The 23,068-nt window shown below is 42.3% G+C and overlaps 1 protein-coding gene across 1 annotated transcript in view; it reads right to left on the reverse strand.

The window, feature by feature from the left end:
- The window catches only part of MYO3B (myosin IIIB), a 474,746-nt gene that overhangs the window by 176,127 nt on the left and 275,551 nt on the right, over positions 1–23,068 (reverse strand). The window contains exons 19-24 of the mRNA XM_029225906.1: positions 20,058–20,184; positions 19,049–19,259; positions 18,107–18,254; positions 16,572–16,725; positions 15,264–15,352; positions 13,369–13,498 (exon numbers count right to left, since the gene is read on the reverse strand). Coding sequence (XP_029081739.1) covers positions 13,369–13,498; positions 15,264–15,352; positions 16,572–16,725; positions 18,107–18,254; positions 19,049–19,259; positions 20,058–20,184 — 859 coding nt within the window. The remainder of the gene's footprint in view (positions 1–13,368; positions 13,499–15,263; positions 15,353–16,571; positions 16,726–18,106; positions 18,255–19,048; positions 19,260–20,057; positions 20,185–23,068) is intronic.

The following is a 23,068-nucleotide window of genomic DNA, read 5'->3' on the forward strand; positions in this document are numbered from 1 at the left end:
TTTTCGGAGGTAAGGCCTTTGGGAGTTAAGTGATTCATGAAGGCAGAGCCCTTATCAATGGGATTAGTGTCCTAATAAAAGAGACCCCTGAGAGCTCCCTCGCCCCTTCTGCCATCTGAGGACACAGTGAAAAGACAGCCAACTATGGACCAGGATATGGTCCCTCACCAGGCATCAAATCTGTTGGTGCCTTGATCTTGAACTTCCCAGCCTCCAGAACGGTGAGAAATAAATTTCTGTTGTTTATTAGCCACGCAGTCTGTGGTATTGTGTTATAGCAGCCCAATGGTCTAAGACAACCTGCTTCTTTTTACTTTTGAAAATGTGATGAATAGAACATTTTATATTACACTGGACAGCATGGTGCAATAGACCAATGAACAACAGAGAGCCAGTGACAGCTCTCAAACCACAGTAACTCCAGACTGAAAGTTTGGCCTAGGGATTACTAGAGGTTGGTCTGTTTGACCTTAAGCTTCCTTCTACTCGAGAGGTTCTTCTTCACGCAAAGCCCTCACTTTGCAGATGGGAAGCTAGTTCAGAAAATTGAATTAAACCCGTTGGGTGCAAAGTACCAACCCAGGTCAAACTCAGCCTGTCTCCTGACTTATAGCCCAGGGCTCTTTATTCCACCACAGTTGACTGGGTGGAAGAAACTGCAGGTAGATGTTTTAAAAGGAAAGAAACATTCAAGCTGCTTACATTTGAACCAAAAGACAAATAAGCAAAAAAACCCCCAGCACCTGGGGAATACAAACTCAAAACCTAGAGGCATTCAGGGATTCGAAAAAACAAACCAAAACAAGAATTTCAAGAGATGAATGATCTCTTGCCTCACAACCACACCACACATACACTTTATCCTCAACAAGCCTAGCAAAGAAAATCAAAGATTCTTCCAGACAAGGGCTGAAAACCATTAACAAAGGGAGATGCGGGAAGGTGTGAAGTTTCTTCCTGTAAGGTCCAGCAGTTGCCAGGACCCTCTACCTTCCCCTCCAGCCTGTCAAAGGGCAGAAGGGGACACTGCTCCCCATCGGACCTCACAGAGGCAGCAGAGGTCTCTTGGCTGGTCCTCCCAGTTGGCTGTGGCAGTAATAGAAGGGAGTGTGACCACACGGGCACCCAGAGTCCCCAGGGTGCCCACGTTTCTGAGTAAGTACATGGATCTCGGGCTTCCCAGCAAAGTACTTACAGCACGTACGTGTGCTGTTTGCTTCTGGGAAAGCCCACCCTGTCCACTCCACCAGGAAGGGGGCCGGCAATCAAGCTCAAATGCTAGAGATGTAGCTGCGGTTCTATCTGAGCTTCTCTGGCATCTGAGTCCTAATAGGGCTTCACGCGTGTCTCCCCAGATTCAGAATATGGAGTTCTAGGTGGAGCTCTGGATTTCACAACTTGTTGAAATAAATCTCTCATGCTGGTGGGCTCCCAGCCAGCACCATAAATAAGGATGACCCAAATACATTTCAAGTGCTCTCAAGACCACAAGGAAATTCCGTTCACAAAGTACACTCCCTGCCTGAAAAGACAGACTCTCCTGAGCACCTCGTATGTGCCAGGCGCCTCTCCAGGAGCTAGAAAGAGAATCTTACTGAATGGACAAAATCCTGTCCTCATGGAACTTACACCCCAGTGGCGCCAGAGATTTCACCCAACCCAGACCAAGAACTTCCTGGAGGAGGTGATGCTAGGGCTGAGTTTTGGAGGAAGAAAAAAGGATTAGGAGGCAGGAAAGGGGCAGGGTTGGAAGGTGTGGTGATGAGGGTGGGAGTGGGGGACAGACGTAATCTCAGAGCAGAATTAACATGTTGTAATGGCATGGAACAGTGAAGTACTGTGAACAGTTGTGACTATTTTCTGTATATAAATGAAATAGAAGACATGGTCCTTGTTCTCATGAAGCTTACAGTCTTCCCAAGTAGACAAGCTGGTTGCATGAGGCACAACTGCACAGCTGGGTAGCCCGAAGTACTGAATTGCACAGCTCTGATGGTAGGTTGTTGGAGATGAGGCGCCCATGTGATTAACATTTGCTATTTTGCTCTGTTCCTGAGACAAGAATCTGACTCTCACCCACTCTGGGCTGGTGCTGGGAGGAATCCTCAGCTAGTGATGGAATCTGCCAGCCTCCCAGGGTCACACCTACAGAAAGCTTTGTGGTTCTCTGCTGTGCCTCGAGCATGAAATCGGCATAATGAGGCATCTCAGTTCACTGGGGATAAACAAGAAACGGTTCCACTTTTTCCTGTAACTTCCCCACCCCTGCTGACCCCTCACCTTTCTGTGAGGATGGCAGCTCCATTAACTATGTTTAAGCCCATTTCACAGATTTTCAGATATTTTCTGTTATTAAAGATTACTTTTGGTTTTGAAGATTCTTTCTTATTTATTTTTAACCTTTAATATCATCTCAAGTCAAAGTTCTTTTTCCCACTGTTCCTTTCCCTCCAGGCTGGATTGATACCATCATGGCCTGAAGCAGTCTTCTCTCTCACCCCTCTGCTCTGGGCTAGCTGCTCTGGCGTGGGATGGGGAGGAAGGAAAAAGGCGAGGGCCGAGCTCTCTTTCTCAGACTGGGTGAGGCTGCAAACCCTCTCTGGCTGGACACAACAGTCCCTGGGCTTTATGGGGAAAGGCGGTGGCCCCATATGGCCCCCTGGTAAGGGGGCTCATATGGAACAGCTCCCTCAGCAATTAGGGATCTGTTAGGGGCTGAACTGTAGTCCCCCCATCCCTGACCATATTCATATGTTGAAGTCCTAATGCCCAGTACCTCAGAAGGTGACCATATTTGGAGATAGGACCTGGTTCTCTCTAGTTAGTCTTTAACACCCTGTTCAAATTTTTCTTTCTTACTCTGAAGCTGTTCCCTTCAGAAGCCCATCATCATTTATCCACCCTGCTTCCCTCCCTCTGCCCTGAGTCCTTTCCTCCCCATCCTGTTCACTTACTCATCCCACTGCCACCTCCCTCTCCTTTCCAGGGCTGCAGACCCTGGCGTAGAATGCCTCATTACACCAGGCTTTACATTTAATTTTTCTCTAGTCTCCTATTTAAAAAAAAAAAAAAAATCTCTTCCAAGAAACCTTTCTTAGTTAAAAGAACTTTCTCCACATTGAACCATGATATTTCCATGACTTTTCCTTCTACTGGTAGTTTTACTTGTATAGATACAGTGCTTATATTGCCCCCATTTATTGATTTACATGCCTGTTGTGCATCCCTTAAACATTTTAGGATTTGGCTCTGTTTATCTGTCACTGACTATTCTGACTGGGATTTTCTTTTATTCCTTCTAGAAGGCACCAGATCTAGAAGGATGATAAATACGTATTGGTTGTTGACTGAGATGCACTCCCAAATTAGAAGAAAGAGGCAGGCCTCTGTACAAGGAGGAACTGACTTGCCAGGCTCCCTGACAGAGTTGGCTCATTCGCGCCTCTCCCTTTCAGGAAGAGCAGAGCACTGTCCATGTCTGTGACCTGGAACTTTGTCACTTAGAGTCAGCTCATCTTGCCAGACTCGTGTGCTGAACTGCCAGGATGCAGAAGCAGCCATCAGTGGAAAATGAAAACTCTTAGAGATGGTTACAAAAAGGCACCCTCTTAAGAGCTTAATGCCGTTCATTTGGGGAGTTACAGAATCAGGACCAGACCATCCACAGCAAGGATTTCAGCAGTGAAGGTGTTACTGAGCTTTGCAGCTACAGGGTGGGGACTCATCTTGCCTCCACTCCCCATCCAAATAAAAAGGGGAACCAACGGAAGTCAAGGCAGAGAAAATTTACTGTTGATTTTTACTGCAAATCAAATTCCAAGGGAGAAACCTGAGAGTCCTCAGACAGAAGAGGGCAACAGAGACAAAATTCATTTCCAGATTCTGAAGCAAAACCAGACTTTGAGGCTCAGAGAATATCCCCTCCGTGGTATTCTTGTTTTCTCTAGTTTCTCCCAAGTTCCTAACTCCTTTAAAACCCCACACTCCTATTTGGAAGTCAGAATTCATGATTCAAAGACAGAAATGGATTTTTCAAGTTCCTTTTGAAACCCCCTCTTCTCTTTCCTCCCCTGAGCCTTTTGAACTCTTCTCTAGTTTACTTGTAGCAAGTGGAACATTCCCCCAACAGGAAAATAGGCCATGAAACCTTCTTATAACATCTTTCCTTTTAATGTTTTTCTACATCCACCATTCAGTTTGAAAAGTCCCAGCTGAAGGGTTGGAAAGCAGTGTTGCTGCCACATCAAATTTTCACATATAAAGTCTTCAGAGAATCTCCTATTAATAGGAAGGATCACAAAGAAAATTTTGACATGTCTGAAGTGGTCAAAGAGCGGTCACAAAAGCAGAGAGGGGAACAGAGAGGATCCGTCCTGACTGCAGCTGCCTCCGTTTACCTGATGGTCACTGGGCATCTCAGAACGAGAACACACCCTTCAGGCAGAGATGTTTCCACCATCAGGTGCAGCTGGGCACCCACAGAAACGGCTGCTGGGAAGGGAGCTGCAGCACCCTGGGAGAAGCTGACCACCCTGGACCCAAGAGCTCATGCTCCACGTTTTCCACCCTTTTCAGTGTTTGGGGATGTAGAACGTGAACAGGAAGGTGCGAACAGGAAACTTGAAAATGCCAACTGGATTACTCTCTCTGATTTTATATTACAGTTTTACACAAACATACTCAGAGGTTAATCCTCTTAACCTTGATAAGAGATTAAACCAAGGGCCAATACTTCTATTTGATATCCACCAACGAAGGGATTGTCACCCGCCCAGCAGTCCAGGAGAGGAGGCTGACTTTTTTCAAGGAATGTCAGCTGGAGGCTCTCTGACGCCTGTGTTTGAAAGCAAAGGAGAGCAGGAGTCTGGCTACCAGGACACTTGAACTTAACTGGACAGGACATCTTAGATAAAGAAATTTAAAGTTTTTCTTTGCATTTTATGATTCTTCTCTATCCTTCGGGGAAAAGAAGTATTATTGTGAAATAGATTGCATGTGTATAAAAGTGTACAAAATATAAATGTACAGCACAATGAATATTACAAAGCAAAATCCACGCAGCCACCACCAAGACCAGGAGCTAAAGCATTGCCAACATCCCTTAGGGGCCTCTCCTCTCGAAATCGAGGAGTCCAACCCTGGACCTCTTTTTAAAGTTTGGGGTTAATAGCTTCCAAGGTTTCCCAACTTTGACCTTTCTCCTTCCTCTCTGTAGTTCATCCCCTAAAAGAAATTTGTAAAGTAATTGTCCATAATATGTATGCTCACTGAACTAGTGCCCTGTTTAAGTATTTAAGGGTTTGAAGTAGGATAAATAAAAATTTAAAAAACCAAGAAAATAGTTTCTCATGTGCTGAAAATATTAGCATATTCTTTTCTAAAATGCTAGGATGCATGGGACCTTGCTGCCAGCCACAATGCTGAGATGGACAGCTACATCGCCCTTCCTAAAGGGTAAGTGCTGGAAACAAGTATTTGCATTATTAGCAAATATAATACAACCTACTTCTGTCCAGGTTTTCCCACTTGCAAAGGCTGTAATACAGGGACTTCCCTGGTGGTGCAGCAGTTAAGAATCCGCCTGCCAATGCAAGGTTCACGGGTTTGAGCCCTGGTCCAGGAAAATCTCATATGCCGCGGACCAACTAAGCCCATGCACCACAACTACTGAGCCTGTGCTCTATAGCCCGTAAGCCACAACTACTGAAGCCTGCATGCCTAGAGCCCGTGCTCCGCAACAAAGAGAAGCCACCGCAATGAGAAGCCCGCACACAGCAATGAAGAGTAGCCCCTGCTCACCACAACTAGGGAAAGCCCATGCACAGCAATGAAGACCCAACGCAGCCAAAAATAAATAAATTAATTAATAATAATAATAAAAAGGCTATAATATAATAAAACCAAAAAATATAGAATGTGGAGCTTTTAACCTTTAGAAGCGTAATTAATATTCTGACCTTCAACATAGGACACACAGTCTCTTTAAAACTGAAGTCTGAAAGCAAATATCGTCATAAGGAGAGAAATTAGTGCCCAATTCTAGATGGAAAGTGATGGTAAAACAAAGTTCCAGTTGGACAAGTCTCTTAGATAGCCTCATCCACCAGAGGGCAGAGAGCAGAGGCAAGAAGAACTACAATCCTGCAGCCTGTGGAACAAAAACCACATTCACAGAAAGACAGACAAGATGAAAGGCAGAGGGCTATGTACCAGATGAAGGAACAAGAAAAAACCCCAGAAAAACAACTAGACAAGATGAAAGGCAGAGGGCTATGTACCAGATGAAGGAACAAGAAAAAACCCCAGAAAAACAACTAAATGAAGTGGAGATAGGCAACCTTCCAAAAAAGGAATTCAGAATAATGATAGTGAAGATGATCCAGGACCTCGGAAAAAGAATGGAGGCAAATATCGAGAAGATGTAAGAAATGTTTAACAAAGACCCAGAAGAATTAAAGAACAAACACCTAGAAGAATTAAAGGAGAAACAAACAGAGATAAACATTACAATAACTGAAATGAAAACTACACTAGAAGGAATCAATAGCAGAATAACTGAGGCAGAAGAACGGATAAGTGACCTGGAAGACAGAATGGTGGAATTCACTGCTTCAGAACAGAATAAAGAAAAACAGAATGAAAAGAAATGAAGACAGCCTAAGAGACCTCTGGGACAACATTAAACACAATAACATTCGCATTATCGGGGTCTCAGAAGGAGAAGAGAGAGAAAGGACCAGACAAAATATTTGAAGGGATTATAGTCAAAAACTTCCCTAACATGGGAAAGGAAATAGCCACCCAAGTCCAGGAAGTGCACAGAGTCCCATACAGGATAAACCCAAGGAGAATCACGCCAAGACACATAGTAATCAAATTGGCAAAAATTAAAGGCAAAGAAAAATTATTGAAAGCAGCAAGGGAAAAATGACAAAAAACATACAAGGGAAGTCCCATAAGGTTAACAGCTGATTTTTTGGCAGAAACTCTACAAGCCAGACGGAGTGGCATGATATACTTAAAGTGATGAAAGGGAAGAACCTACAACCAATATTACTCTACCTGGCAACAATCTCATTCAGATTCGACGGAGAAATCAAAAGCTTTACAGACAAGCAAAACCTAAGAGAATTCAGCACCACCAAAGCAGCTCTACAACAAATGCTAAAGGAACTTCTCTAGGTCGGAAACACAAGAGAAAAAAAGGACCTACAAAAACAAACCCAAAACAATTAAGAAAATGGTCACAGGAACATACATATCGATAATTACCTTAAACGTGAATGAATTAAATGCTCTAACCCAAAGACACAGGCGTGCTGAATGGATACAAAAACAAAACCCATATATATGCTGTCTACAAGAGACCCACTTCAGACCTAGGGATACATACAGACTGAAAGTGAGGGGATGGAAAAAGATATTCTGTGCAAATGGAAATCAAAAGAAAGCTGGAGTAGCAATACTCATATCAGATAAAATAGACTTTAAAATAAAGAATGTTACAAGAGACAAGGAAAGACACTACATAATGATCAAGGGATCAATCCAAGAAGAAGATATAACAATTATAAATATATATGTAGCCAACATAGGAGCACCTCAATACATAAGGCAACTGCTAACAGCTATAAAAAAGGAAATCGACAGTAACACAATAATAGTGGGGGACTTTAACACCTCACTTACACCAATGGACAGATCATCCAGACAGAAAATTAATATGGAAACACTAGCTTTAAATGACACAATAGACCAGACAGATTTAATTGATATTTATAGGACATTCCATCCCAAAACAGCGGATTACACTTTCTTCTCAAGTGCACATAGAACATTCTCCAGGATAGATCACATCTTGGGTCACAAATCAAACCTCAGTAAATATAAGAAAACTGAAATCATATCAAGCATCTTTTCTGACCACAACGCTATGAGATTAGAAATAAATTACAGGGAAAAATCATTAAAAACACAAACACATGGACGCTAAACGATACGTTACTAAATAACCAAGAGATCATTGAAGAAATCAAAGAGGAAATCAAAAACTATCTAAAGACAAATGACAATGAAAACATGACAATCCAAAACCTATGGGATGCAGCAAAAGCAGTTCTAAGACGGAAGTTTAAAGCAATCCAATCCTACCTCAAGAAACAAGAAAAATCTCAAAACAACAATCTAACCTTACACCTAAAGGAACTAGAGAAAGAAGAACAAACAAAACACAAAGTTAGCAGAAGCAAAGAAATCATAAAGATCAACGCAGAAATAAATGAAAAGAAACAAAGAAAACAATAGCAAAGATCAATATAACTAAAAGCTGGTTCTTTGAGAAGATACACAAAATTGATAAACCATTAACCAGACTCATCAAGAAAAAGAGGGAGAGGACTCAAATCAATAAAATTAGAAATGAAAAAGGAGAAATTACAACAGACACTGCAGAAATACAAAGCATCCTAAGACACTACTACAAGCAACTCTATGCCAATAAAATGGACAACCTGGAAGAAATAGACAAATACTTAGAAAGGTATAACCTTCCAAGACTGAACCAGGAAGAAATAGAAAATATGAACAGACCAATCACAAGTAATGAAATTGAAACTGTGATTAAAAATCTTCCAACAAACAAAAGTCCAGGACCAGATGGCTTCACAGGTGAATTCTATCAAACATTTAGATAAGAGCTAACACCCATCCTTCTCAAAGTCCTCCAGAAAATTGCAGAGGAAGGAACACTCCCAAACTCATTCTATGAGGCTACCATCACCCTGATACCAAAACCAGACAAAGATACTACAAAAAAAGAAAATTACAGACCAATATCACGGATGAATATAGATGCAAAAATCCTCAACAAAATACTAGCAAACAGAATCCAACAACAAATTAAAAGGGTCATACACCATGATCAAGTGGGATTTACCCCAGGGATGCAAGGATTCTTCAGTATACACGAATCAACCAATGTGATACACTATATTAACAAATTGAAGAATAAAAACCATATGATCATCACAATAGATGCAGAAAAAGCTTTTGACAAAATTCAACACACATTTATGATAAAAACTCTCCAGAAAGTGGGCATAGAGGGAACCTAGCTCAACATAATAAAGGCCATATATGACAAACCCACAGCAAACATCATTCTCAATGGTGAAAAACTGAAAGCATTTCCTCTAAGATCAGGAACAAGACAAGGATGTCCACTTTCACCACTATTATTCAACATAGTTTTGGAAGTCCTAGCCACGGCAATCAGAGAAGAAAAAGAAATAAAAGGAATACAAATAGGAAAAGAAGATGTAAAACTGTCACTGTTTGCAGATGACATGATACTATACATAGAGAATCCTAAAGATGCCACCAGAAAACTAGCAGAGCTAATCAATGAATTTGGTAAAGTTGCAGCATACAAAATTAATGCACAGAAATCGCTTGCATTCCTATACTCTAATTACAAAAAATCTGAAAGAGAAATTAAGGAAACACTCCCATTTACCTTTGCAACAAAATGAATAAAATACCTAGGAATAAACCTACCTAGGGAGACAAAAGACCTGTATGCAGAAAACTATAAGACACTGATGAAAGAAATTAAAGATGATACCAACAGATGGAGAGATATACCATGTTCTTGGATTGGAAGAATCAACATTGTGAAAATGACTATACTACCCAAAGCATTCTACAGATTCAATGCAATCCCTATCAAACTACCAATGGCATTTTTTACAGAACTAGGACAAAAAATCTTAAAATTTGTATGGAGACACAAAAGACCCCGAGTAGCCAAAGCAGTCTTGAAGGAAAAAAACGGATCTGGAGGAATCAGATGCCCTGACTTCAGACTACACTACAAAGCTACAGTCATCAAGACAATATGGTAGTGGCACAAAAACAGAAACATACAGCAATGGAACAAGATAGAAAGCCCAGAGATAAACCCACGCACCTACGGTCAACTAATCTATGACAAAGGAGGCAAGGATATACAATGGAGAAAGGACAGTCTCTTCAATAAGTGGTGCTGGGAAAACTGGACAGCTACATGTAAAAGAGTTAAATTAGAACACTTCCTAACACCATACACAAAAATAAACTCAAAATGGATTTGAGACCTAAATGTAAGGCCAGACACTATAAAACTCTTAGAGGAAAACATAGGAAGAACACTCTTTGACGTAAATCACAGCAAGATCTTTTTTGATCCACCTCCTAGAGTAACGGAAATAAAACCAAAAATAAACAAATGGGACCTAATGAAACTTAAAGCTTTTGCACAGCAAAGGAAACCATAAACAAGACGAAAAGACAACCCTCAGAATGGGAGAAAATATTTGCAAACAAATCAATGGACAAAGGATTAATCTCCAAAATACATAAACAACTCATCCAGCTCAATATTAAAGAAACAAACAACCCAATCCAAAAATGGGCAGAAGACCTAAATAGACATTTCTCCAAAGAAGACATACAGATGGCCAAGAAGCACATGAAAAGCTGCTCAACATCACTAATTATTAGAGAAATGCAAATCAAAACTACAATGAGGTATCACCCCACACCAGTTAGAATGGGCATCATCAGAAAATCTACAAACAACAAATGCTGGGGAGGGTGTGGAGAAAAGGGAACCTTCTTGCACTGTTGGTGGGAATGTAAACTGATACAGCCGCTATGGAGAACAGTATGGAGGTTCCTTAAAAACTAAAAATAGAATTACCATATGATCCAGCAATCCCACTACTGGGCATATACCCAAAGAAAACCATAATTCAAAAAGACACATGCACCCCAATGTTCATTGCAGCACTACTTACAACAGCCAGGTCATGGAAGCAACCTAAATGTCCAACAACAGACGAATGGAAAAAGAAGATGTGGTACATATATACAATGGAATATTACTCAGCCATAAAAAGGAACGAAATTGGGTCATTTGTTGAGAGGTGGATGGATCTAGAGACTGTCATACAGAATGAAGTAAGTCAGAAAGAAAAAAACAAATATCATATATTAACGCATGTATGTGGAACCTAGAAAAATGGTACAGATGAACCGGTTTGCAGGGCAGAAGTTGAGACACAGATGTAGAGAACAAACATATGGACACCAAGGGGGGAAAGCCGCGGGGGGGTGGGGGTGGGATGAATTGGGCGATTGGGATTGACATGTATACAGTGATGTGTATAAAACTGATGACTAATAAGGACCTGCTGTATAAAAAAATAAATAAAATTAAGTATTTTTTTAAAAAAGTTCCAGTTGCTTTTAGGGCAAAGCCACATTATCTTTATCTGTATAATCCCCTTTACTGCCTATACAGTGCCTTATTATTAGCAGCTCTTCTATAAATGTTTGTTGATTGAAGGCATTTTTCCATGAATAATTTCAGAAAAAGAAAACAGAATTATGCTTACTAGTTTTGATGTGTATTCGTGGCTTCTTAATTATACTCAAAAATATAGTAGAGAAGAGAAAGTTAAGGATCTCAAAAGAAATTATTATGCATAATATACAACTCAGGAATACAAGGAAGCTTGTCTGGAAAACATGTTTGTTCTAGTCTTAGTTTTCACTTTTGTTTCCTCCAGGTCATGTGGGGTGCAGTTTTAAGGCAAATGCAGAAAGAGTTACAAGACAGGAGGAAAGTTCTTTCAGAGAAAAGCAAAAATAAGAAGGGGAGGTTACCTCTTTGTTCTTCCTCCCTGGCTTTTAGGTTATCAAGGGCAACAGCAGGCTGGCTGCAGAGCCTGACCTCTTGCACAGCGCCACCCAGTGGCCTAGACTGTGAACTTGTTTTTATTTTGCCAAAGGTTGAAAAATTAGAAATTCCGAAGTTGTGAACAGATTTGACAAGTCATTACTCATATTTATGGGAGGGTATAAATGCTAGCTAACAAGTCACTTGGATATATTTTATTTCAAAGAGGACATCTCCTATCAAAAATGGCCGTGTCTTTGCTTCTGCACAAGTTACCTAGTGAGTTGATATACCTGAGTGTCTGGTGAGGGAGCCACAGCTGTGCCCACAGCTGCCCACTCTCCCAGAAGTTGATAATGAATCAAATCCTGGCTGTGCCCAATGGAGGTCTGGAGAAGAAGCTGGAGGGCAGCCTTCTGATGGGCACTCTACTATTTTCATTTAAAGGAGCATGTTTGAAAAAAGTTAAGAACATGGTTTCAAAGTAAAGATGAAAAAAACATTGTAGATTATGACTTTTTTCTTAAGCAAGCTTTTCATTCCTCTGCACGCTGGTAAAATTCAGGCCTGGCAACCACACTCTTTTAGCTTGCAGAGGCCCCATGCCAGACACACTGCCAATAATTTCACGAGGGATGTGGAAAGAAAAAGAAATTATGAACAATGATACAGAGGTTTCTCTGCCTCCTTTCTTAAAAGCATATCTGCAGCTGTTTCCAGGCATAGCCTCAAAAACATAAAGCCCTTGAGAGGAGTGCTATGGGAAGATTGAGTCTGCTGCCCAGCCAAAGGCAGAAGAATCCCAGAGAAATCAAAGGAGCTTGACCCAATTAGAATCTACTTGGTGAAACAGCAAAGACCAGGATGCTCCATTTTTTGGCTCTAGCTTCCTGCTCCTGCATGAGGACTGACCGAGCAACTACACAGAGGCTGACTGTAAGTAGACAAAGGCTGTGGATATAGGCCAGAGACAGACCTGTTCCAAGTAGGTTAGGAGAGCAGTGGGCTGGGGTCGATGACTAGGTGGGAAGTTGGACCAGCTGACCTCTGAGGACCCCATGATTGGATGACTTTGATTGGCCCCAGTCCCATTACTTGAAATAATACATAAATAGAAATAATCTTCCCAATAATTCTAGGTAAACTGAGATCATCCTAGAGTGTTTAGCATAAACTGATAATAACATCTGTTTTATTTATTTATTTTTTATTGGATGCACTGTGTATCTTGCAGGATCTTAGTTCCCTGACCTGGGATCGACCCTGTGCCATCTGCAGTGGAAGAGTGGAGTCCTAACCACGGGACTGCCAGGGAATTCCCAAAATACGTTTTTATAAATGGAGGAATGAAGGAAGCAGGCAGGGAAAATGAGAAGTCTAAGAGGTGATGTTATAGAAAGTGTGTGTGTGTGTGTGTGTGTGTGTGTGTGTGTGTACACACATGTATATATAGGCTGATGCTGTGCAATTAGATGCAAAAGAAACAATCACTTTCCTTTTCTTGAACTTAGCTGAATAGACTTTTATACCTGCTCAAAGTTCAAAATGTTAGTAGTGCAGCCCTGGCAGGATTTAGACACGAAATGGAAAACCCCAGCAGAGCTTGTAAAAGCATCAGATTCCAGGGCTGTCAGGGAGGTTCCAAGTACCTGTTTTGGTCAAAGGGATTGAGAAGAGTTGCTGAAGAAGCTGGTTTTCCGATGTCCTCAGTACGACAACCACATCGGCAGGGAGAGTGTCTCTGTTTTTCTCAAGAACCCCAGAAGCATCATATAATACCTGCAACACGAATAGTAAAGCACAAGTGAGCCAATACCAACCCCATCACTGGCAACACGGTCACACTGTCCGAGGTCAGTAATTAATCAACCTCTGTATAGAATTCATCTTGACACAGCCATGCTTTTAAACCCAGACCACCATATAAGGGGGGAAAATTGTAATTTTTGAGAGGCCAGTTTATCTTAACCTCTTGTTCAATTATTCTTTGAAGAAGAGTCCTGTCAAAGATATATCACATCAGAATAATTGTATCAGGCACTCACAATATGGGAAGCACCCATCCTATGAGGTTAACACTGTTATTATCTCTATTTTACTGTGGGCAAACAGAGGCTTAGAGAGAGGCTGAATAATGTGCCATGGTCACACGTGTCACCAGCGGTGGGCAGGTATCCCAACCTGGGCAGGTTGGCTCCACGCTCACAACCACTGCACCCTCACTCTTCCCAAGGTTCTCGTGGCACCCGAGTGATGGCTCAGGGATTCTGAGCAGTTCTCGGTTCTCAGGACAGAGGGGATCCAGGTCAGTGCAATTTTAAGGGATGTTCCAATGAAATAAGTGTTGAGTGACAAATGAATTCAGGAAAAGACACAGAGCCCAGAAGGAAAAGGATCCTATTTTTCCTTTAAAGTCAAGAAAGGACAAGAGGGAGAAAGAGGGAAGAAGAGGGGTGGGTAGGAAATAGGTGAAAAAGGACAGAGAGATCGGAAGAGAGGTGTGAGAAAAGGGACAGGAATGGAAGGCAGAAGAGCAGAGAAGAAGGGGGACGCGGGGATCAGGGTAGATGTCATACGCAGTCGGGCTTCAATGCTAAGGTAAATTAAGTTTTTAAGGGCGAAAACTGGATTGCAATTTCTAGCAAAGATCCAAAATAGATACCATGATGTATTATATGGAGGGAAGAACCACCTCTTCGCTTGTATTAGACTGCCTTTTAACCAATCTCCAGTCAGGCAAAATTAATTTCCATGCCATGATGTGAACGTGAAAAATAATTTCAGTAAGTCTCAAATCAACAAAATCATCAGAAATACCTTTAGTGAGCTCCTATCCATTTTCTGGACCCAGGGCCTCAGCAGACCCTGCGAGAACCAATTAGCCATAATTCACGCCGCTCCTCTGAGAGTAACGTGCGCAATGAATTGTTGGCTACGGGGGGAAAGAATTTCCTCAATCACTCACTAATTCGCTTCAGGAACTTGAAATTGAGACTCAGGCATAATGGGTGAAAAATGGAAATTTCAGTTAATGTTGTAAAAGCTTAACATCTGGATGATGGAGTTTTTTGTTTTTTGTTTTTTTTCATCTAGACATTTTTGGTGCCCTGTAGACACACACTTGGGCTACGAAGTGCTAAAAATTGAGTCCCACTGTGATATTAACCCTCCTCCATTACCTACACATCTCCAAATGACTTTTTTTTTTTTTTTCCCTCCAAATGACTTTTGAATGTGAACATTCACCACTAAACGCTGCAAAAGCTGTAATATGTTTTCTTTCTGGAGAGCTGTCACTTCTAGGCCAAACCTCAGGTGAGAAGCAGATGGCAGCTCTGTGGGCCACCCCAGCGAGAAAGTGCTTCTTTGCCAGAGGCTACTTTCTGTGAGCAACACCACTGAGAAAGTTTGGGAATTATGATTAGGTATTCAAGAAGAATTAAAAGGAGAAAGGAATCTGCAAGCAATTTCATGAGGCCACAAACAGGGTACGATTGACACTTACCCCTTGTCAAGTTCAGGTTTAATAACTGACGTGTCTCACCTTTCCAGCAAAGTGCTGAATGCCAAAGCACAGCTCCATTCCTTTGGGCCTCCAGACGTATTTGCATCGGAGATTATCTTCAAATTTATCTGTGTGGATTTTCATGTTTAAAAGTTACAACGTGAACTATTTGGTCCTTCAGACAAAAGTGTGCTCCTCGAACCATGATGACCCAGAATAAGGAATTTCAGAGTAGCCTGATATTATTCTTGTATGTGCAGTGATGGAGAAAGATTCCCCCATGTGACAGGCATTTACAACTGAGTTCTCATTTACTTGTTTCATGTTGTCTTTAGTGTCAGGCTGTTCCCTACGGTATCATGCTCTGCTCTGAGAACTCCTAGGATGAACACTGATGCCACCAGGAGACCAGCTAATTAGCTTTAGAACTATGAAGATATTCCATGGAAGGCAAATAACCCTGGTTTATACTCCTCTTGGCAACCTGTGACAATTTTATAAATAAAAGGAAGTCACTTGAGGGTGACAATCTCAACTCCTAGAAGTGAATCTCTCCCACAGATCAAACTTCCATCTGGGAAAAAGGCTTGAAACTTCGTGTTCCTCCCTCTACAAATAGTTTTGCTTTTGTTGTGACTGACGACCTACTACTCTGTGTGAGGAACTGTGCTAACTAGTAAAGGGATGCAAGGGTTGGGGCTTTGTTGCCCAAGGATCTCACAATGTAAGTGAGAGACAAGACCATGTGCAACACTGAAGATTCACAAAGAAGGAGGAGTAGGTCAATAGGTATAGGGGTAAAGCACAGAGGGCCTTGAATGCCAGAAGGAGGTGTTTTACTGTCACTTCATAGATAATGGTAACCTAATGAAAAGGTAGCTTTAGGAAGACTAAATCAGCTGGGATGTCCAGGGTAGAGGGGGAGAATATGAGCCTGGAACCCAGGAGACCAGCAGGGGCTTCTGTACAAACTTGGACTAGAGATGGCTGGGCGTCCAGGTGGAGATACGAGAGAAGGACATGAGAAAGGAGGGGAATCAAGTCCTGGTTATGGGAAATAAGGGAGCAGAAGGTGGAAAAAATGATATTGACATAGGGTAAAGGTATTTCCATTTGCAGAAATAGGAAAGTGAGCAAGGTCTGAGAGATGGTGACAGGTTTGCCGTCAAATTCTACCAGGACATGTCCTGAACATTCCAATTCATTAAAAGCAGGGTCTATATTTTCACAATCACCGGGTAGCCAAAATACACAGGAAAGATTCCTTAAACCACATTCATTTGACAACGTGAGCCCAGTAGCCAAGTTCTCTTCTGCACGTATATGCCTTTTACAAAAGGTACCTACCAACCAGGGTCTGGTCCGTTGCTTGGGGAAACCTACTTTCCTCATCCAGAAGTGCAAGCAGTCCCAGAGGCTTCTGGAGGAACATATCCAAGAGGGGGCGATTGTCCTCGTACTCCACGGGTGTCACATCAATGCCCTCATTCTGATACTCCATCTGGAAGGAAACGGATTGTGAATCTCTCCAGCCCAAAACTGGCCTAGGTACCACCAGTTTGCCTGCACTTTTTTGTGTCTGGCAACACTGAACAGGGTGTATTTTATTATGTGAGTAGGACAGGGCTCTTCTGCAGTAGGCAGGTGAAGGTGGCGAGAGAAGGGATGGCTCTCTGTCTCCCAAACACTGACCTGGGGACTCAGAATTGAGAAACTGATGTAGAAAGGAAGGGAAGCTGAAAATTTTTTATTTTAGTGACAAGTAAGGTTTAAACCAGGAAGAAAGCAGATTTCTATCTTCTGCAAAGGATTCTGCAAAGGAATCATCTCAGACTAAAAAACTAGAAAAACTCCAGATATCCCAGGAAGATAAACAGAAGGAAACTGGACTGAAATAACGTCTAGTTTTGTACAAGTGAGCGGGGAGAAGAGTGCGATACAGATTTATCCAGTTCCAGTGATCAAACCAATACTGGTACTTTTAGTCCCTGTCTTTGTGTTTATCTAATCATAGTAGTTTGTGTGTCCTTGCTCCTGTATTAAAACAAGGAGCTTGGTCAGAACGTTTAGTTTGTGCAACTACATAATCCCTCTTCATACAGGAGAGTCTTGGGGTTGGGGTACAGGATGTGGTGGAGGAGAAGGGCCCCTAGCCTTTGGGTCCACTAGCTTCACATCCTGTTTTATTTACCATTAAACAGGGGAAAGATTTCCATTTTGAGAAAACCAAGAACATCTCTTATTCCTCCCTGAAGATACCCAACCACTTCTTGTGGGGTCTGGTGTGCAAAAGAGGGGATGGGGATGGGCAGTTTGGGAGTTAAGAACAACAAGAACCTGTGTCCTGAGTTCAAGATCATCCTGAGTCATTTTGGACATGATCATAGATATTTTTAGTTAAATAAAGCAGAAGAGAATGTAGCATTCTGAGCAATGCACATGAATCAGTTTGGAAACAACATTTAAATAATTGGCTTGTCACCAGCTTCACTCAAGGGAGGAAATGTACCTTTCCACAGAAATCGAGACCTTTTTTTCCAGACTAAATTTAGACTGTTGAGTTATTTTGACAGGACTGCCTCACCAGTGGGTTTTTTTTTTTTTTTTACACCTTTACTGGAGTATAATTGCTTTACAATGTTGTGTTAGTTTCTGCTGTATAACAAAGTGAATCAGCTGTATGCACACGTATATCCCCATATCCCCTCCCTCTTGCGCCTCCCTCCCACCCCTCTAGGTGGTCACAAAGCACTGAGCTGAGTCACCAGTGGTTTTTCTTTGGAGTCTTTGGCTTGTTAACCTAACAGGGTTTCTGCTTCAAACTCTGAGCAGCCTGAAGCACCTTTCCCACCAGCCCTAGTGCCTTCAGAGTTCACTGTTACCTCCTCAAGAGCAAAAACGTGCTGATTGAAATAGTATTGGATTTGCTCATTGGCGATGTTTATGCAGAGCTGCTCAAATGAATTTCTCTGAAAGTTCTCGAATCCAAAAATATCCAAGATCCCCACGTTCATACCACCGTCTGAAGTACTGCATGAGAGAGAAGAATAAAACCTTTTAGGGGAGAAAACAGCCATCTCAGGACAGTGAGAATATACGTGCCTGCATTTTGTCAACACATGTAGCCACTCAGGGAAATCGGCATCCTGCCACCTTCGGGGGAGAAACTGTGTGTTAAACCATTGGCTCCTTGAGTTTTTCAACAGTACTTCCAACTTCTTGTTTTAAAGCAGCAGAATCCTTTCAAACCTTCCTCAGAAGCTCCATTTATAAAGAGATTAAAGAGGAACCACTCTGTTTGAAGGCGCTGGAGCTGCTGCTCATTTATTCTACTTTCTCACACACAAAGCTTAACTGGAAGAAGACTCTAGAGTTTGATGTTGTCAATTCTTCCACAATCTAGAAACCACTAATGCTCAGCAAAGAAAAAGCTGTAGTAGTAATAATACTGTGAGATACTGTGCTTTAAACACTTTTCATGAAATGTCTTAGTTGATTCTAAAAGCAACACTATGATGAGGATATTATACTCATTTCACAGATGAGAAAACTACAACCTAGAACATGCACTGATGAAGCTGTGAAGCTTGGATGCAAACCCAGTTTTCCCAGCTCCCAGCCAAGACTGTTCTCTTGAACACTGCACTGTAACGGCTCCGTCAATCATGAGCCTCTCGGGTATAAACACTGCACCTTTTAAAGGAGATGGCCTGAGATCTTCACTAAAGAAAACCCAAGAGAGAACCAAATGCTTCCTCTTGCAATCTCTAAGAGACACTGAATGACAACTCTCCCCAAGGCCTCTGCTCTCCTGGGGAACTTACCGTAAGTTTTTGTCTGGCTGCAGGAGTGTATTGATGCGATTTACAATCCAGCTGAAAAGCCTCCCATACAGGGCTTTGGACATGGCATCTCGGACATCCAAGGCCCTGTCGACAGTGTTGGCGCGGATGATGGTCTCACCCCGGGTGACCACGCAGTGTGAGGTGAGGGCCTCCTGGAGCTCTTCAGGGCTGATACAGAGAACCGAGGCAGCTAGAAGAGAGGGTAGGGATGATGCCGGAGAATGCAGACATCCATCTATCCATCCACCCATCCATCCACTCATCTAGCCAGTATTTACTCAACACCAGCTACATGCCAGGCTCATCCTCACCACTTCAGGGCCAAGGATAAACAAGCCGGGTCCTTAACCCCAAGGAGCACCCAGACTGATGCAATACCTCCCAAACTGTTCTGAAAACTCTTCACACATGTTAGATGAAGAAAATGCGGAAGGAGGTGGTCTTTGGCCAAATAAGTTGGAGCAGTTGCTGGAGAGTACCGTCTGCTCTTAGAGAATCACAAAGCACATTAGTATACTAAAGACCATAAAAAGGGCCACAGTTTAACACAAAAGGTGTTTATTTAAATCAGTTTTTTCCTAACTCAGGGTTCTCATTCCTTGTGCCACCACTATTACCTGTGGAGCTTTAAAACTAAACAGGTGCCAACTCTGTCCCCTGCAGATGCTGATGCAGAATTTAGAGTGAGGTCCAACCTCTCGTACTTTTTTCAAAAATTTGTAGATGATTTTCAAAAGCAGCCACTGGTGAGAATCACTGCCCAGAGTTACCTGGCATGGAACTCTTTTCTGAAGAACATCTATTTGCCACTTATGAAAAGAACACTGATGTTCTACAAGACAGCCTCTGGGAAATACTGGTTAGTGAAAACACCCAGAGCCAGTTGAACGACCAGCAACAAAACACCATGTTTCAGAGTCTTGAAAAACTCCCAAAGTAAAAGAAACGTGTACTTTAGCCACACAGTGCACAGGCGTCAAATAATTACCATTTTCCAAGGCTTCTGCGTTGGGCACCTCACTTTTATCAGTTTGATGTTGAGAGGAAATCGCTGCAAACTCAATGTTTCCAATATTCAAAATCCCAGCCAAAATTCTGTACACCGAGTGCACCTCCTGAGAAGGACATCAAGAACCATGTTTGGTCACTGCCAGTCAATTAGATCACTTGTGCTGTGGTGCAAACTGCTAGCTGTCCACCAACGTCCATCCTCCCCCTTCTCCTGGGCACACAAAAGATTTTCCAAGCCTCCCTTGCAGTTAGGCCACGTAACTAAATTCTTAAGAAAGGAGCAAGCAGAGCAACGCGGGCCATTTCCAGGCCTGCCTTACAGAATGGAGCCTGCCTTCTCCAAGCATTTTGTCTGTTATTGCTGGATGGAGCTCCCAGCAACCCAGCCTCAACTGCACCACTGACTAGGGGGCCTGAGACCGATGACCTGATGGACCAGTGATGTTGTAAAACCTGAAACTCTGGCCTTGGAATGCTTACATTAGAGAGAACTGATCTTCTTTGTTCTTTCAGCCACTTTTAGCCTTTCACCCTAACTAATACCAGCTCCCAAATTCACGTATGGTTCTTTCTTCAAAACAAGAGTGGATATGTTTCCTTAACCTCTTCTGAATATAGCTTTTATGAAATAGTTGGCAGGGCATTCACTGATGTTTCACTAGAACATTCGAAGTTGAATTATGGAGTATATAGTCATGAATGAGGTCAGAAAATCTTTTGAAAGACTCACTAGAAATTATCTGTGGTGTTTTAATATAATAATATTGGATTGGCCAAAAAGTTCATTCGGGTTTTTATGAACTTTCTGGCCAGCCCAATATATATTTGGTCTTCATACCCATTTCTGGCACAAGAGTTTCCAAAACTCCAGGAATTTTCTGAGTGATAGGGTTGAGAAGGGTGTTCTTTGTTATTCACGATAAGCCCCTTTCAACCACACTTGAGTCTGTGCTAATGAGGTGACTCTTGGAGGATAGGTGGGCGAAGGGCTGGTTGCCAGAGGCACCAACGGAGTGATTCAAGGGTTGGAACTTTTAATGGAACCCTGCACCTCAAGGAGGGGATACTGGCTGGAGATGGAGTTAATCCTCAGTAGGCAATGGCTTGATCAGTCATGCGTATGTAATGGAGCCTCCACTAAAATCCCTAATTGACGAGGCTTGGAGCACTTCTGGGTTGGCAAACACGGGAAGGTGGTAAAAGGAGGTGGTGTCCCCTCTCCCAATACCTTGCCCTATGCATCTCTTCCATTTGTCTGTTCCTGAGTTGTATCCTTTATAATAAACCAGTAATAGTAAGTAAACCGTTTTCCTGAGTTCTGTGAGTCCTTCTATCAAATTATTGAACCTGAGGAGGGGGAGGTCTTGGGAACTCCCAATTTACAGCCAGTCCATCAGAAATATGAGAACATGGGAATTGCAACTGGTACCTGAAGTGGGGGCAGTCTTGTGGGACAAAGCCCCTAACTTGTGCGATCAGAAGCTAACTCCAGGTCAGACAGTGTCAGAATTGAATTGAATTGTAGGAGAATTGGTTGGTGTGGGGAAGAAAACTCCACACATTTGGTAAAAACAGAAGTGATGGGGTTAAAAAAGTTCAGCTGCTCTAAGTCCTCTTTTATACTGAAAGTGGAATACATGAGTATCATTAATGGTAAAATAAATAAATAAATAAATAAAGTACAATTATTTATTTAAATATTTGCATTTCCTGTAGGTGAGAAATGAAATATATAGCCAGGAAATTTCTGCATATTATGCTTATAGATAGAGAAAAGTACTTCCACAAAAAATACTCTGGCAGGGAACTTGATTTAGTACTATACATAGCAGCAAACTGATAGGAACTGTCATCAGACCATTGATAAAGCATTGTCTCCAAATCGAGCCTTCCTGCAAACAGTGCTCAGTAAAGCCAAAAAGCTGAACACAGACTGTAACAGTGACATCTGCTGGATACATGACAATGCTACAAAGACAAATGAAAATTTTTTTTTTTTTTTTTTTTGCGGTACACGGACCTCTCACTGTTGTGGCCTCTCCCGTTGCGGAGCACAGGCTCTGGACGCACAGGCTCAGCGGCCATGGTTCACAGGCCTAGCCTCTCTGCGGCATGTGGGATCTTCCCGGACCGGGGCACGAACCCCTGTCCCCTGCATCAGCAGGCAGACTCTCAACCACTGCGCCACCAGGGAAGCCCACAAATGAGAATTTTAAACTGGGCTTCCACTATAGAAAAATACTGTTCTTCAAACTCCTAAATCAAAGGCAAGATGTCATGTTCCTGACTTCAGGAATCACTGTTTTAATCACACAACTTAAAAGTGGCTAAGGAGAACACCTACCAAACAGGTTTTCTGGGACTAGCATGGATTTAACATGACAGCACCCCATTACCTTGATCAATACAGTGTGAGGCTTACAGAATGCATCCAGCAACTCCCCACAGAAGCAGATCCCTGACAGTAAAACAGAGACTCCACAGCAGTGAGTCCTATATCTGTCATTTCTATACACAGTTATCTCAAGAGCTTATCTAGGGCTTCCCAGGTGGCACGGTGGTTAAGAATCCGTCTGCCAATGAAGGGGACATGGGTTTGGGCCCTGGTCTGGGAAGATCTCACATGCCGCGGAGCAACTAAGCCCATGCACCACAGCTACTGAGCCTGCACTCTAGAGCCCGCGAGTCACAACTACTGAGCCTGCGTGCCTAGAGCGCGTGCTCCACAACAGGAGAAGCCACTGCAATGAGAAGCCCGCGCACAGCAACGAAGGGTACCCCCGCTAACCGCAACTAGAGAAAGCCCGCACATAGCAACGAACACCCAACACAGCCAAAAATAAATTAATTAATTTAAAAAAATGCATTGAAAAAAGAGCTTATCTAAAACTCTCAATATACTTAGGGAAAAAAGTATTTCTTCTAATTAAAACATACACAGACACACACACACACACACACACACACACACACACACACACACACACA

This window comes from Monodon monoceros, unplaced genomic scaffold (assembly GCF_005190385.1).
Source record: "Monodon monoceros isolate NGI ecotype Baffin Bay Population unplaced genomic scaffold, NGI_Narwhal_1 Super_Scaffold_16, whole genome shotgun sequence".
Lineage (NCBI taxonomy): Eukaryota > Metazoa > Chordata > Mammalia > Artiodactyla > Monodontidae > Monodon > Monodon monoceros.